The sequence below is a fragment of the Malassezia pachydermatis genome (genome assembly GCF_001278385.1).
Source record: "Malassezia pachydermatis strain CBS 1879 chromosome Unknown scaffold2, whole genome shotgun sequence".
Lineage (NCBI taxonomy): Eukaryota > Fungi > Basidiomycota > Malasseziomycetes > Malasseziales > Malasseziaceae > Malassezia > Malassezia pachydermatis.
In genome coordinates this window covers 486509-502002 of record NW_017253139.1, presented here as the reverse complement: position 1 = coordinate 502002, position 15494 = coordinate 486509, and the positions used below count along the sequence as shown (strand labels likewise).

Here is a 15494-nt window from a genome sequence, read left to right as displayed (position 1 = left end):
GCCCCCGATAAACGCTCATGTGGAGAAGTGCTGCAAAATGAAAATGTCCTGCACGACGCGCGCCTCGGCGACGGTAATCGCCGCCTGCACGGAACGTAGGGACTGCAACTCATTGCGTTCCCATTCCGTGAGGAGAGACTCTGCATCTTCACGCACATCAGTCCGCTCCGACTTTTCTAGCAACGAGGACTTGTTGGCCTCTTCATACAGGCGCCGGCGGCTCAGTTGGATAAGAGTGCGGTATAGCTGATCCAGCAGCCATGACTTACACTTGTACAAATCCACGAACCACAAAAAGAAGGTACGCTGAGGATTGCGTTCGTTGCTCTTCGGTACTTCCTGCAGACTCAAAATTGAAGCGGCAAACATGCGCGAGCAGATATCGCGCGTCTCGCTCATCGACAGCAGGCCAATTTTGGAAATCTGCGAGTGAGTAGACAGGTACACGTACATGCTTCTCTTCTAGCTTGCCTTTTTCTACTAGGATGCTGAAGATGCGGCCAGCCATCGCACCAAAGCGCTCCACAACGACGTCACGGATCAATTGCAACTGCATTTGTTCCAAGATGTTCCGATACTCCACCGTGAAGCTCGTCGCGACCCTGGCACTGCCGCCCGCACTGGTCGTGCTAGACGAGCCAAAGGGGGCAAGGAGCCGCGTTTTACGTGCCGATGACGAGATGTTATCGTGTGCCGACAAAATTGACACGTATTCCGCAAGCAATTCAATGGTCGTGGGCGCTCGCGACGTACGCTCGTCGCCCATGATCGAACGACGATCGAGTCCGCGCTGAATGCGCACATGCTCTGGAATATGATGCGAGAGGGTCGTGACAGAAATAGGGCGAGACCGCTCATCCTTTTCGCAACGGCATACGCCAGGCTGATCTTGCTGTAACATCAAGCGCATGACGTCGCCTGTGGTGCTGTTGTACTTGTTGCCCACAGCCGTGGCAATCATCTAAAGGTAAGCTCGCAATTACACATACATCATTCCGCATTTGAATGTGGAAATAGTCGTTGTGGACACGGAGCCACACATCAGGCTGCTGGTCAGAGCATAAGATACGCACATCAATGATCACGTCCATACGGCCAGCACTCACGTCAGCGTGCGTCGATCGCCGCGCACGTTTTTCTCGGCTCCCGTCCTTGGCCTCTTTTCGTTTTAAGCCCAGTCGCAATCCGTCCTCGCCATGCTCTACGCCTTCCCAGTCGCGGCGGTCTTCTTCGTCGAGAATCGAAGCGACTTTGGCTTTGAGCTCACGAAGGGATTTGGCGGTAGGGATGCCTTTTTGAGAGCGCAAGAGTGATTCTTCAAGCGCAATACGCCGATCTTGAGGCGATACATGCTGCACCGCCGTAGAGGGTCGAACAAGCGACGATTGCAGCATACGTGCGAGCAATTCGGAGAGAGTAGCAGTACGCAGGGCGCGCTTCTTTTTCGTATAGTCGTCCGTGTCCTCTGCGCCCCTGGGTGTTTCGTTGACCAGCGCGTCAATGAGGTCAGCAGCACGCATCTGGCCATGGTATAGTAAGAGTCGAATCACAGCTTGGGCCTGCATGTTAGTACACCGGCCACGTACATCATCACCGCCCCATTTCTGAGCAAGATCCAGGTAGGAGCCAAAGCGCAAACGAGAGAACACTTCGTCCATATCCACCTCAAAATGCTCCTGGTTCGCCCCGGCTGCGACGCCGGACGACGGTCGAGAGTGCAGCACACAGTGGTGCTGAATCAGGACCATGAGCGCCTGCTGCACAAGCCGAGTGGGTATCGAGTTGGGACTAGCCTCTGTCTTAGAGCTGGACCCACGAGAGCGCGAACGGCCAGGATGATGCCGCTCCGGCGGCGGATCGTTCAAGAGACGAACGAGCTCGGGCACCGTAAGTCGTCCATACCGCAGCAGGACTTTGACGACGCGCTGTGACGACGTCAGAATACGGATACATACCTCTACCACACTGCCAAAGTGTTCGCGCACAATATGCAAACACAGGTGCGCCGCTTCGCGCACGCTGACGCCGCTGCTCATCGCAACGCACGACGTCTAATCCAGACAACAAAAAAAAGCGGCCCAGCTCGAACGAGCCTAGCGTCTGAAGCCAGAAGCTGACTAAAAACGTGCGCCGCTCCTCTCCTCTCTCCTCCTCTTATACGTTGATGGTCTGGCCCTTTACGCAGGCAAGCAGCACGAGCGCCGCAGCAAAGCCAGCTGAGCCAAGTGCCTGCCCCGTGGATCACACTACACGTGAAAGGTGGGTAGCAGAAGCGCAGTGCCCTGTGAAGCATGAAGCTCAAGATACATTTTTGAAGATGGCCCACGAACGCCAAGCAGAGAGCACGTCTGCCTTGTCCAAAGACCGTGAAGTATCATCTATTCCTAGGTACTACCTGGATGGGAGCAATGACGCCACACCATCTGAACATGCGCCAGCTGAATCAGCGAGTGCACAACGTGATAGTCACTGGGTCTACCCTTCGGCGGAACAGTTTTATACGGCAGTGCGTCGCAAGAACCATGCAGCCCGAGCGGAAGATATGGGTGTTGTCGTGCCTATACATAATGCTGTGAATGAAGAAGCATGGCGTCGCATCTTGGAGTGGGAGCATGAGTGGCAGACGGACAAGGAAGCACCAGGGCCACAGCTTGTCAACTTCGTCGGACGGCCGCGCGACGTGACGTGGCGGGCATGGCTGCGTGGCTTGGCTGGCTACCAGATGCCTTTTGACCGACATGACTGGACGATAGTTCGTCCCAGCACCGATGGCGAGACACCCCACACTGTGCGTTACATTATTGACTTTTATGCAGGCAAGGCTGCCCCGTCCGCCGAAGTGATGACCCAAGCAACGTCGAAGCCCGTGAGCTTCTTCTTGGACGTACGCCCCGCCCCCAGCACCATAGAAGGCGTGGCTATGCGTATGTACCACACGTGGAAAGCATGGACAGGTTAAATGGAGGCCGCTGTGTCGTCGAGGACAAACGATTCGCGCTCTTCTTCTCTTACATCCATGTCCTCGCCCAGCAGCGTATCTTCCAAGTGAAGGGTCTTGACAGTTTCGCGCCATATATACCAGCTGGATCCTATAGCCAGTCCAATGCTAGCCAATACGAAGAACGCATTCAACCGCTTCGTGTGTGGATCGAGGTTCGCACGAATATCTCTATCACTCAGCTCATACATCTTGGCACCCATGAAGAGGGGGAGCAGGAGACGTGGCGACGTAGCGAACGTGCTCACAGCATACATAAAGGGCGACACAGAATCCAAGGAGGCAAGAAGAAGGTTTGTATAGCAGTACGGCAAGGGGCAGAAGCGTGCTAGGATGGCCATAGGCATACCTCGCTCACGCACTGCCGTCTGGAGAGCGCGAAAGCGGCGATCGCTTTTGATGCGATCCTGAATGTCCCATTGCCCGTGTAAATTCGCAAGAAGGCGTCGAAGGATATGAAAGCTGAGCATTGCGCTTAGCATGAGACCGATCGTAGCTACACCCCATCCATACAGCAAGGCGGAGAGCTGTTGGTGCCAAGACGCTCCGGCATGCGAGGAGGCAAACGCCATACCACACAATGTCAGTGATGTAGAAAACCCGTGGATAGGTGGAAGAGCACTTAAGATCATGAATATGTACATGATAGGTATACCGATCCAAGCATCTCGGATCCATGTAGCTAGGCGGGCAATGTCTTTCCATGAGTCGAGTGATACGTACAATGGAGCACCTGATCACCCCCGATATATGCAAGCAGCCCAAAGACAGCAACATTGATCAGGACAACAGTTACCACACCCAGTATTTGCATGGGCGTGGCATTTGCTGCCTGTCGCTTTAGCTCCGCCCACCAACGGAGCCAGACAGCTGTCATGGCCTGTGGTTCACGTGTGGAGACATCGAAGGACTGTGCGCCGCCGTGGTGTGCCCCGGCCCGATCTCCCGCCCGATGTACACGACTACACACGCGCGGAGAAAGAACGCGCCTTGCGCTTCAGACTGAGCGAGGGAGTTGTGCGATGGCACTGCCACCGCCCACCCGGTACGGCATTTTGCCTACAGAGATGGAATATGTGGCCGGTACAGAGACTTTGGTAGATATACTGCCCTTGATATCGCTCGATCGTGTCCGACTTTTAAGTGGGACGTATGGCCCATTCCAACCGCCGACGCATGCTCAAGTACCCCTGTGGCTCGCAGTCTCCCTCCGAAAGAAACGGAAATGCGTGATCATTCCGCCTGCCTGGCTTAGTGTTGGTACGTACCTCTATACATAACGGCAAGACGCTCTCACAGAGTTTCTTCGTCAAGAAACTACGCAATTGGCGTTTGCCCCGTTGCCCCTTCATTACGTCGCCATTTCGAAAATGCTTTTGGAACAGTACGTTTTTTTGCTCTCACGCCTAGCGCGGCAGAAGATATTCCTGCGTCCTCTCGGATACGTGCCCTACTGAAAGATTTGCGTGAAACGCGGCAAAGCAAAGTGTTGGCTGGCTTGGAAATGCTCAATCCGGCCCATCTCGAGGTACGTCGAGGCCCCTTTCTCACGTGAAGATGACCAATATCTCGTCTATGGAGATCTGCGAAGTGCGTCCTTTCTTTCAAACGGCGTTGAATCAACTGCACGCCATTCAAGGCACAGATACCACGAAAGAAGAGCCGCCGTCACAGACGATAGAGGATGATGGAGAAGTATCTGTGCGACGCGTGTAATACATACATTTATATATACATTGGCTAAGACATAGCAGCCGCTTCTATCTTCCGGATGGACTTGTCTAGGGCTATAAAAATGTGGGAGAGCTGGTCCGTCTGCTGTTAGTGTGTAAGCACACATACATAGCGTTCGTACTGTGTGGCCAGCTCAGTGATGTGACGTTGCATGATATCCAACTCATGCATGTGCTGTTTTTGTTGCTCTGCACAAACGTGCAATCGTTCCTGGAGAGATTCATGGGCTGCGCGTAAGTAGCATGAGACATACTCGCAAGACGGCCAGCACCAGCCACACCCTGGTCGTTGAGACGCTCGCACGCCTCCATTTGCGCCACAAACGAGCGCATCCTTGTGTCATGGTCGAGCACAAGAGCAAGTTTGCTTTGCGGATCTAGAAGAGTTTCGTCGGCATTGGGTGCTTGCAGGGTATCATCAATGCAACAAGCTTCGATAAGAGCCATGCTGGTACATACCCTCTTTTAGTAGCTTCTGTAGAGACGCATGGGGCTCCGTGGCTTTGTCGATGGCTAGCGATAATTGTGCTACGCGACTTTCCAGCGGGAGTGTCTCGTCGGACCCACAGGCTGAAACCTGGCGTTCCAGCGCTTCCAGCCGAAGCGCCAGCGCCAAGGCCGCATTGGCATCCATATTGTTGGATAACATTTTCCGAGATGAAAGGGCCAGATCATGTGTCTCTCTGCATCAATTAATCAGCATGTATTATTGGATTGGATTAATTCTGCTGGGCAGGTGACTACATGTCAAACTGATCGCAAAACCTTTCCTCCAAGCTGTCAAACCAGTCAAGGGCATGGATGGGGCGCCTGCAGGGCTCTACGGTCCTGAGGTTCGATCCGCTCAGGGGACCGGCACAAAGTACCAAATTTTAATACGCAATGTCGCACCCCATATCAAGGAGAGAGATTTACATCACTTGCTAATGCAAGTCGGTGTAGTACGGCATGTCCAAATGATGGCGCCTGTGGCAATCGAGGGGCATTTTCTCCCAACATACGCTGTGGCAGAATTTTCCGATCACAGTAGTGCGACTACGGCGCTTTCATATCTTCACGGATTTATGCTGGGAGGCTATCGCCTTGACTTGCAACACTTCTGGAACGAATCGGAAACAACACCTCTGGCACCCAGCGATGCTGTAGCATTCAGTTCAGATACCAGAGGAGAAAATCGCCCGAATTGTCTCTACAGTGTTTTCGTTGGTGATCTTTGTCCGGGCGTTGATGACAATTTGTTGACGCAGACATTCTCTCGCTACTCATCCATGTACGATGCTCGCGTTATTCGCGATCTTCAAACACAAACATCTCGTGGCTATGGCTTTGTCCGTTTTCGGAAAGAGTCAGATGCCATGGACTGTATTGCCAAAATGTCCGGCCAGTGGCTTGGAAGTCGTATTATTCGTGTAAATTGGGCTGATCGGCCGTCTGAACCATACCCTACCAAGTTAGAGGAGCGGCGGCCTTCTGGGGAATTACCCTTGCACGACACTGGCCCTGATAATGCCACACTGTACATTGGAAATCTTCCACCTAACACCCCTTTACATGATCTTATGTCTATATTTTGCAAATACGGCGATGTGATCAACGCCCAGGTTTTTCCAGGGCGCCATTATGCTTTTATTTCCTTTCAGTACCCTGCAAGTGCGATGGCTGCATTGCAAGCATTTCAATCCAACCCTCTCCAGTTGTCAGGCTATGAGATCAAGATTGGTTGGGCTCGCTATGGATATAAACCCTCTACGTCTCGTAGGTAAGGGACTCTATGCTATATACACGAAGCCAGCACACCTTCTTCTTCATCTAAGCGAATTCTATCATGCAATATAGTTTTGTCTCCCTCCTATTCACCCTATATTGAAGAAAATATACAGAGCCATCTTCACGAAGTACCTTTCTGGTGTACAATTTGATACAATGCGTTGCGTAATTCTAGATGTCAGGCAAACCATAGACAGTACGTACGTGTTTCACCTAGACGAATGCGGGCATCACAACATGACTCGACGCCGATGCATTGGATCCCGAGCTGTTTCAGCTCGGACACACTGGGCTGGACAGCACTGCCACGTACGTAGATAACGTGCGTCACAAAGTCAGACGGCGTAAAGAGGAACTTCTCATTGGGGAAGTCCATGGTATGAAGTTGCGTGAGGGATCGGTGAATGATACTGCGGTGAATATAAGCGCCACGTACTTGACAAAGTCTAAAGCATGGAGACCGTAGGTTTCTCTGTCGTGCTCCGAGTTGAGAAGGAGCACTTTGTACTTAAGCGATGGTGAGCGTGCAATGGCGTTGGGAACGCCACGAAGAATAAGGCAAGGAATAATACTTGTCCAGAGAGACCCACAGGAGTATATCAGCAGATTGCTACGACGCAATCCCGTGAGGTAGGAGGGGTTTGGAGCAGGGAATACTTCATTGCGGTAGGACTAAGGTAAGCATAGAGATAGGCGTACATTCACGTAGAACAAGCCTGCGGGTGAGTAGAAGTCGAACGTACGATCAATCGGGGCCGATAGTGGCACAGAGTCTTCCTTTGATCCATACAGGATATTGCCAAGGGATTCGCCCACGTCGTTCAGACTCATAGGGATACCCTCTTCCATATCTTCCACATCGTCACTAAAGTCAGAATCGTTCATGCTGTGGGCACTGGACTCCGTTCGTGCGCTAGCGGGCGGGGGGGCAGACACGTCAGCAGCATGTCGAGAAGCATATCCGTTGTGTGTGCCAAACTCAAACACGGAATCTTGCAGCTCAAACGAGGGACGGCGCGTCGGTGCAACAGAGTTGATACAATCGCGTTTCTTGAGGGTCAAATCAATGGAAGGATGTGAAATCTCACATTGGCCCACAAGCTGTGTCCCATCGGCAAGTCTGGCAGCAATGGTGGTGGTCTTGTTGGTATTGATGGCAGGTAACACGTCGCAATTTTTGATAGCAGACTGGATATCTGTCAGCGCAGAGAAGAAGAAAATGGCACTTTGGATCGAGCGGAAAAAGCGTTGCATGGCAGCGAGGAAAAAATTGCCTATGCTTCCACCGCGGAAGTTGAAGTTTCTATGCGCGCGATGCAGGATCTCGCTGTGAAATTGGACCAGAAACCCACGCACACACTCTCGTTTCTCGGCATCGATGCCACGCCATAGTCGATGCTTGCCTTCGATAATGTCCATCCATTCCTGCTTGATTTCTCGCATAGGTCCAGATACAGGCAGACGATATGATAACAGCGTGTACAGAGCCTCTCGGGAGCCAGGCTGTTCCAAGTTGCGGGATGATTTCTCACGCGTAGCCGCCAAGCGGGCGAGGCGTACCAACCGTGCTCGAATATCACCTAGTGAAGGTCCACCTGGCTGTGAGACATAAGCAACATACCCATGACACGAATGATTTCTATGGTGAGTGAATGCAGCACATACCTGAGGAGGAGCCTGCATCACACGTGTATCAGTTCTGTGATACACTCAACGTACCTCCATTGTCCGACACTGCGAGTGAGTTTTTCTGGTGTCACCACGTACCTGGGAGAACAAAAATCGCAGAGTCTGTTGCATTGATCAAGTCATTGTATCCACTTCCACCGCTAATGACCAAGACTTGACCAAAATCGTCCGTCGCTCGCATCACGGTACAATGGTAAGGTTGGGGGTCCGTTCCCACAAAAAAAATTAATGTGGAGCGTTGGTGTAAATTTCGCCCTTTTGTCCCCTGTCTTCATTTGCATGCCTCGACAACTTGTACGTTGGGGACCGGTTGTCAAATTTTTTTCGTCCTACATGTCGCACCCCACGCCAAGTCCAGAACGGTGCCCTCCTACGAAGAAGCAACGCGTAGATACCGAGGAGCGTGCGAATGAAAAGAGGGACCGCAAACGTATTCAGCATCTGCGCAAGGCGTACGCCAAGCAGGTGGCTAAGCACGGCGATCCTCCTATTCTTTTTGACATTTTGGAGATGATCGGACGCGACCGCGTCGAGGATATTGTTGCCAAGGGCCAGGAATATGAGCGAGTCTCGCCATTCAACGAAGAAGTCACGGTGACTATTGAACGCTTGAGTGCGCATGGCGACGGTCTTGCATTGTCGCCGCGTGGCGATCGTTTGTTGGTCGTGCCTTTTGCCTTGCCTGGTGAGCAGGTGCGTGTGTTCCCGTATGCGGCCGAGCGTTTGTACTTCAAGGCACGCGTGGTAGAAATGGTACAGCCCAACCCTGCCTGGCGCGACGACTCGCTGGTCCAGTGTCGTTATTTTGGACAATGCGGTGGGTGTCAGTATCAAATGATTCCCTATTCGAAGCAGCTTGAGCAGAAGAAAACCGTCGTGGAAAATGCATTTAAACACTATGCGCATCTGGATGCATCGCTGGTACCGGCTGTATTGGATACCATGGCGTCCCCCCAGACCATGTCGTATCGTACGAAACTTACCCCGCACTTTGACTTACCGTCGATCTTGCGCAAGAAAGGATCGTCCTCGTCTGTTCCTGATAGTGCGCTTTCGGTGCCTATTGGCTTTGATGGTGCTACATTGGGTCGTGTCATGGACATTGAAGAGTGTCCCATCGGCACGCCGATTCTGAACGAAGCTATGAAGGCGCAGCGTGCGCGTGTTCGTGAGACGATTCGCTCGTACAAGAACGGTGCGACGCTGCTTCTGCGTGACTCGCTACCAAGTGCAGATGCCTCTATGGACGAATCCATGGCGGTCACCGACCATAAGGCAACAGTGTACGAGCGTGTTGGCCCCATTACCTTTTCTACGCCGGCCGGCGCCTTCTTCCAGAACAACCGCTCGATTATTCCATTGGTGGTCGATTATGTCAAGCACCAACTCCCTGCCTCGGAGGGTCCGCAATATTTGGTGGATACCTACTGTGGCTCTGGTCTATTTGCCTTGACGCTCGCCTCGCTTTTTGACGAAGTGGCGGGTGTAGAGATCAGTGCGGATTCCATTGCGTGTGCAGAGAAAAATGCAGCGCTCAATCACATTACCAATGCCAAGTTCCTGGCCGGCCAGGCGGAAAACATTTTCGGGCGTATTGAGTACCCTTCGGAGAAGACCACCGTGGTGATCGACCCACCGCGCCGTGGCTGTGACCAGGCCTTTCTGGATCAACTTGTGGCACTACAACCGAAGCATATCATTTATGTGTCATGCAATGTTCATGTACGTATACTCACATCTCTATCTAATACCATACAGACCCAGGCCCGCGATGTGGGCCAACTACTGCGTGCATGCCCCTCGTACCAGATTCGCAGCATTCGGGGCTTTGACTTTTTCCCTCAGACACAGTATGTATCCGACGTGGGGAGTAACCTCAGTCATGTGGAAGGTGTTTGTGTATTGGAACATGCGTCTTCATAGAGCTTACCATGGAAGTAGGCACAGGAAACTGACTGTGATAATAACATTGCCCAGGATGCTCATCCAAGTGAAGGGAATCCCTTGTACCATATCGGTGAGCTGGACCAACACTGTTGTCAAAAGACACGACATGGATGCAAGGACAGGGCCCCATAAAGAAAGGAGAATCGCGAACGATCCGTTGAAAAGAACGCCGCATGTAGCGCTTAGCGCAATCCATGCGATCACAGTGCCATCCCTCGGCATCTCGAGCGGCTCGGCCTGGTACATATGCGCAAAAAACAGAGGAATCCAAAACAAGCAGAGCGTCACGAGACCGATCCCTGTCGTCATCGCGAGGGCATGCACACCAAACGGCATGGCATCCTCGTCCTCGGCCGTTACGTCGTCCGCGTGGGTGGTGTCGTGAATGGGCGTCTCCTCGGAAGGAATCGGTATAAAGGCCTCTGAGGTCTCTGGCACCTCTGTGAGGCGCTTGTACAGAATCTCGTACGCTGCCATCGATATGGCACCGATCAACGCCAGCAGATCCCCCATAAACGCCGGGGAAAGCAGGCCGGTCTTCTTATCCTTGTCGCCTGTGGCCTCTTCGGCGGTAGGTCGCACGGCACTGCCAGTGGCGGAGATCGAGACGCCCACGACGCCCAAGAGGACGGCACACGCTTGCAGGTAGTCCCAGTTCTCCTTGAGGAAGTACACGGAAAAAACCAAAGCCCACAAGCTGAAGGTATTGTAGATAGAAGTGATGTTGGCCATGCTCGTGAAGGGAACGGCCAAAAACCAGCTAATGGAAGGAATGGTCAGCGCCACCGTCAGGATGAAAAGGATGGCAATCATGGTCACGACCCACGTGAGTCGCGGGACTGGCTCAGTGGGACTCACTTCCAAAAAGTGGTGGACTTGTCGAGTCAAGTCCTTCTTAAGTAAGTTCCATACATGCCCCACCTTGGCCGATGTAAAGAAGTGGATGCAAAGCAGGTACGCAGGAAGGAGAAGCAGGAAACTGCTATGCGTGACATACAACAAAAACAAGGGCTTGGAGTACCCCAGGTTATGCTGGATGTACTGCATGGACTCGGTTTGGGTCGTATACGATACTAAGATCAGGCAGAAGGCACCGATCGTCTTAGGCCCGCCGGGCAGACGCGCCAGCATCGCGCTGGGCGTATGAGACAGCGACATGATTGTCACCGGCGAGGGTCCTGTCGCGCCACTGCATGTGGAGAAAATCGGACAGGCATACAAAACGTCGTTGCTGTGCGACGCTTCGTCTATGCTGCTGCGAGCCATGCCGTCCGTGCCGATCGAGGATTCAGCGCCGCTTTGGCATGCGCTCCAGACGCAAATAGAGGCAAAGAAAGCGGAGCTCCTCGCGCAGCCCTCATGGACGCAACGCTGGCAGTGTACGTGGCCTAGCATGACTTAGACGTAGCATTGACTGACGCGATCTGTGCACGTCCTTCACGACCTACGCAGATCCTGTGCCTGGGCCTAGGATCGCTCACGTCTATGGCCGCACAGTATCAGTGGGCCTGCTTGACTCTTTTGCGTACAGAGCTCGCGACGGCCTCCACGCCATTGCCTGTGCACCTATTTGATCCTGTCATGACCGAGGAAGATCGCGCCTTTGCTGAGAGTCAAGGCATGGCTATGCTGACGGACAACAAGGTACGTGTCTCTGTGCTTATACTAGTGTGGCGCCTATCCTCTTGACGAGCCGACGCTGGCATTCATGCCTCACTGTCCCAAGGAACTATACGAAGCTCTTCTTCGTGCGAACTGGACGCACGCGCGTCTTTCGCACCTTGTGCTGATCGGCAATGCCTTGGACGCGTATACCCTATTCAGCAGCGCCATGGCCTCGCTTCCATGTGTGCACCGTATTTGTATGTATCGTACATGCTTACCGCAGTGCCCTATTGTCATACGTACGCCTTGTTGTCTGCTGAGACGCGCGCGCCAGGCGCTTTGGATATGAGCGTGCAAGTGTTCTTCGACACCTTAAACGTACCTACGGACACTGCGACACTCACCGACGGATGGTCGTACCAACCGGCGCGCCGCAAAGCCAAGCCGCGAGCACGCAAAGGACGAACAGCTGCGCCGAGCACGACTGTGCTTACCATCGAGGAGGAAGCGTTCTGGGCGCTCCCGCCGCCCATGCCGCCTGGCCCCGAAGTCGTAACGACATAAACATGGGACTGCGCTGCCTTCTCTTTGTACCATATCTACACACATATTTACAAGGCAAATAGGGCGGGTGTGTGCTGAATGAGGAACTCGACGACGCGCGCATACGTCGCCATTTCTAGGAGTTCCTGTTGAGGGTCCGACACACACAGAATTGTCGGCCCGAAAACCAGGCCCAAGTTGCGGGCACACATCCGCGTCTCAGCCTGGTGTTTTTGGACGAGGTGCAGGTGCTGACACAGGCGCTGCAATGTGGCATAGTGATTGCTAGGCAGCTTGCTCAGCATGACTTGCATGGTCGGCACCGCCGTAGGGGAGTGCGATTCATGCTCAGCAAATGCAACAAACGCATCATGGTGCTCAATAGGGATCAATGGCTCAGGTAGTTTGCGTAGATACGATTTCAGCACGCCGGTGATCACAGCACAGTCGCCAAATTGCGACGCATCGCACAAGTCAAACGGCTGACCACTGTCAAAGAGCTGAACAAGTTGGCGTTGTTGCTGCGAGCTGCCTGACTTGCGATACAGGCCTTCGTCGTGCAAGCCATTGGCTTCCACAGCGGCAATACACCAGGCTACAAGCCGGGGGACCAACGTGCCTTCCAACCGCAATTGTTCCGACAATGGGCGGCCCAGCATCGAAGTGCCAGGCGGTGATGCGACACACGAGTTCCACGACTGCTGCCGTTGTAGATGGGCCTGTGTTGGTACGGCTCCCATGCAAGGCTTCGTCACATGGTACAAGCACGAAGCATGGCACACTTCACGACACTGGTGGCACCGCATTTCTGAGGCGCCGCGAGCCACAGATTGTGTACACACCATGCACCGCGTTCGCGATGGAAGAGGGCCTGTTGGTTCAAACAAATGCTGCTGAGATCCTTGCGCCGTGTCGTGCTTGGGCGGCACAGGCGGTGATATAGAAGGGACACGGCCTGCCTTACCCAGCTCATGCGCCGGCAAAAGCAACGCTTCACCCGCTGCAGCCAAGTCTGGCGGGAGAATCAGGCGTGGCTTGATCCATCGAAACTTGCGCGGCGCAGGAAGTGGCGGCAACGAGGCATCGAGGCGCGCGGACGACGTAGCTGGACTAGTCGGCGCGGCAGGCGATACGGTCCCTGGCGTGTCGGGCAGGTGGGAGCGTGATGGGCCCGTGGGTGTCGTGAGCACGGAGGGGTCAGCCACGGGGGCCAAGTGCACCGTCTCGGTGGTAGAAGCCGATGACCGACGCACACGCTCACTTGCCTCCACATCAAGACGCGCGACTTCGGCGGTCAGCTCATCGACGCGCTGTGCCAACTGCTGCGATTCTTGCATCAGCGTGGCACGGACCTGCATCATGGGCCGCAATTCATGACGAAGCGTCTGCTGCATCATCGCGAGCGATTCCAACTCACGCTTGTATTCTGTCTTGATCGTGTCAAAGTGTGCGTACAGGGACTCTAGGACCAACTGCACCTTGGCGTGTGTCGACTGATCGGGCGAGCGTTTGTGCTCTTCTGTTGCGCTCTTCACAGCAAGGAACTCAGCCAGGGCCATATGCCGCTGGATCTCCAGTTGCGCTGTATCAGAGAGCGTGGCAGGATCCTGAGCGCTATCCAGTGATTCCGACGTTGGCCATGCGCCTGGCAAGTCCGACGACACGGGATTGGTCTCCAAGAGGGGCGACGACTCAGCCACGGCATTCCAAGCCGATGTATCCCATGGCTGCGAGTGTCGCTGTTGCGCAAAATCAGGCGTGGCGATCAGCGCCTCAAACTCACTGTCGTACAACGAGAGACGGCGTAGAATGTCAGATTCAGACGATGATTCCCGATGTGACCACAGATCACTGAGCGCGCTAACCACCGTGCGAGACTGCCGACGTGACTGCGATGTATCAGCCATAGGTGTGCCACGCCCTGAGGGTGTTGCCGACATGTAGTATGCTTGCAAGATTTCTGACTGCAGCGTGTCGGACAAACGCTCCCGCGTCCTTTCTTTCAGCGAGAGATGACGTACATCGGTCATCAACTCCTCTTCAGGCCTGGTCGACTCAGCCAATGGGTCCACCCTCGTGGTAGGACTTGCTTCCAAAGGTGCCGAGGGCGTTGTGGATAGCACACCGCTGTCGTCCGGCGCGATGGCGTCTGCGATGGCATCTTGAGTTGTGTTCGCAGACACGCCCACCATAGCTTCAGCAATGACATCCGCATCCACATGCTCGTCGGCTATCGCTACAGCCGTTGCCATGGTGTCTGTACGTGGGCTCACGTCCGATATACTTGCACGAAGGGGCTCTGCAACAGGTCGTTCCATTGCAGGCAGCGAGTCGGCTGTCAATAACGCATGTGCCACACCTTCCAATGCCCCGTTAGGTGCACCGGCGAGAGAGAGTGTGTCAGGCATATCGGCCGTAGGACCACTCACGGTGTGCGACCGTTTGTGTCGCTGCCTCATCCCAAGTCGCTGGGTGGCTGAGGCTGTGTGGTGAGGCACCAAGTCTAATAGGTCCAGCACTGTGGCATGTCGTGCAACAGGCGAGCTGGGCACCGACGCAGACTGCCGTCCTTCTCCGTTTGGCGGCGCCAAGGTCGACGAAGCGGGAACTGAGGCACCCGCTGCTGCGTCTGTCGGCGATGTGCTCGCCGACGCATGACATGCTAAGCACTGAACCAGGTCACCCACGCACACATACGCTGTGGAGTTGATCAAGTTCTGGCATGTACTGCAGCGAAAGCACTGCGTATGGTAAGGCGCCTGGTCACACAGCACGACCTCGTCGGCAATCGGGCGTTGACACGCACGACAGTGAAACGTGCACTTATCGCACATCGGCTGCGATCCAACCAAGAGTACATTGTCGTTCTCAATGGGGACAGGCCGACCACATGTCAAGCATGTGAAGCAGTCCCGGTGCCAATAGCTTTCTGCCATATGAACTACGCCGTCAGCATGCGATTCCTCTTCAATAGGGTTTTGACATGCTTCACACATAAATGACGCTACAATGGCGGGGACAGGGCCAGCCTCCTCGCCATTGTGCACGTCGACGCTTGGTGGTGGCTTCTCACTCATGGCCAGCGTAGCCATGATGCCCGCCAGACAGTGCGACAGACGTATGTATGCAAGTGAGGGCTTTGCTTATTTTGGCTGCGTCGCCGTGCGTGCGGTGCTGTCACTGGGCCACGCGCGCCGTCTCAGTGGCACCGC

General features: G+C 54.2%; 9 protein-coding genes across 9 annotated transcripts; 4 read left to right on the top strand and 5 right to left on the bottom strand.

Moving 5' to 3' along the window:
* Positions 1–15: 15 nt before the first annotated feature.
* Malapachy_2338 (rna polymerase iii subunit) lies at positions 16–2036 on the bottom strand (the record flags this gene model as incomplete). The annotated part of the gene is made up of 5 exons (XM_018136830.1): positions 16–423; positions 452–961; positions 990–1559; positions 1587–1925; positions 1956–2036. 5 exons carry the CDS (start codon positions 2034–2036, stop codon positions 16–18), a joined length of 1908 nt encoding a protein of 635 aa, XP_017992833.1.
* Positions 2037–2317: 281 nt separating this feature from the next.
* Malapachy_2327 (cyt2-holocytochrome-c1 synthase) lies at positions 2318–2870 on the top strand (the record flags this gene model as incomplete). The annotated part of the gene is made up of 2 exons (XM_018136819.1): positions 2318–2829; positions 2864–2870. 2 exons carry the CDS (start codon positions 2318–2320, stop codon positions 2868–2870), a joined length of 519 nt encoding a protein of 172 aa, XP_017992818.1.
* A 1150-nt stretch (positions 2871–4020) lies between these two features.
* Malapachy_2325 (dna replication complex gins protein psf2) lies at positions 4021–4714 on the top strand (the record flags this gene model as incomplete). The annotated part of the gene is made up of 4 exons (XM_018136817.1): positions 4021–4258; positions 4286–4382; positions 4409–4526; positions 4556–4714. 4 exons carry the CDS (start codon positions 4021–4023, stop codon positions 4712–4714), a joined length of 612 nt encoding a protein of 203 aa, XP_017992820.1.
* A 24-nt stretch (positions 4715–4738) lies between these two features.
* On the bottom strand, positions 4739–5380 carry Malapachy_2344 (hypothetical protein; the record flags this gene model as incomplete). Its single annotated transcript, XM_018136836.1, has 4 exons — positions 4739–4813; positions 4841–4959; positions 4986–5162; positions 5191–5380. The coding sequence occupies 4 exons, from the start codon at positions 5378–5380 to the stop codon at positions 4739–4741; spliced, it is 561 nt and encodes a 186-aa protein (XP_017993294.1).
* Positions 5381–6619: 1239 nt separating this feature from the next.
* On the bottom strand, positions 6620–8368 carry Malapachy_2294 (hypothetical protein; the record flags this gene model as incomplete). The annotated part of the gene is made up of 7 exons (XM_018136786.1): positions 6620–6669; positions 6703–6908; positions 6935–7170; positions 7198–7214; positions 7242–7825; positions 7859–8093; positions 8266–8368. The coding sequence occupies 7 exons, from the start codon at positions 8366–8368 to the stop codon at positions 6620–6622; spliced, it is 1431 nt and encodes a 476-aa protein (XP_017992972.1).
* A 152-nt stretch (positions 8369–8520) lies between these two features.
* Positions 8521–10110, top strand: Malapachy_2281 (trna methyltransferase; the record flags this gene model as incomplete). Its single annotated transcript, XM_018136773.1, has 2 exons — positions 8521–9909; positions 9946–10110. 2 exons carry the CDS (start codon positions 8521–8523, stop codon positions 10108–10110), a joined length of 1554 nt encoding a protein of 517 aa, XP_017993041.1.
* A 3-nt stretch (positions 10111–10113) lies between these two features.
* On the bottom strand, positions 10114–11292 carry Malapachy_2296 (hypothetical protein; the record flags this gene model as incomplete). The annotated part of the gene is made up of 1 exon (XM_018136788.1): positions 10114–11292. One exon carries the CDS (start codon positions 11290–11292, stop codon positions 10114–10116), a length of 1179 nt encoding a protein of 392 aa, XP_017992970.1.
* On the top strand, positions 11291–12303 carry Malapachy_2308 (sensitivity to red light reduced protein; the record flags this gene model as incomplete). Its single annotated transcript, XM_018136800.1, has 4 exons — positions 11291–11513; positions 11543–11778; positions 11804–11996; positions 12023–12303. 4 exons carry the CDS (start codon positions 11291–11293, stop codon positions 12301–12303), a joined length of 933 nt encoding a protein of 310 aa, XP_017992864.1.
* Positions 12304–12350: 47 nt separating this feature from the next.
* Positions 12351–15374, bottom strand: Malapachy_2290 (signal transducer; the record flags this gene model as incomplete). The annotated part of the gene is made up of 1 exon (XM_018136782.1): positions 12351–15374. The coding sequence occupies one exon, from the start codon at positions 15372–15374 to the stop codon at positions 12351–12353; it is 3024 nt and encodes a 1007-aa protein (XP_017992976.1).
* Positions 15375–15494: the final 120 nt, after the last annotated feature.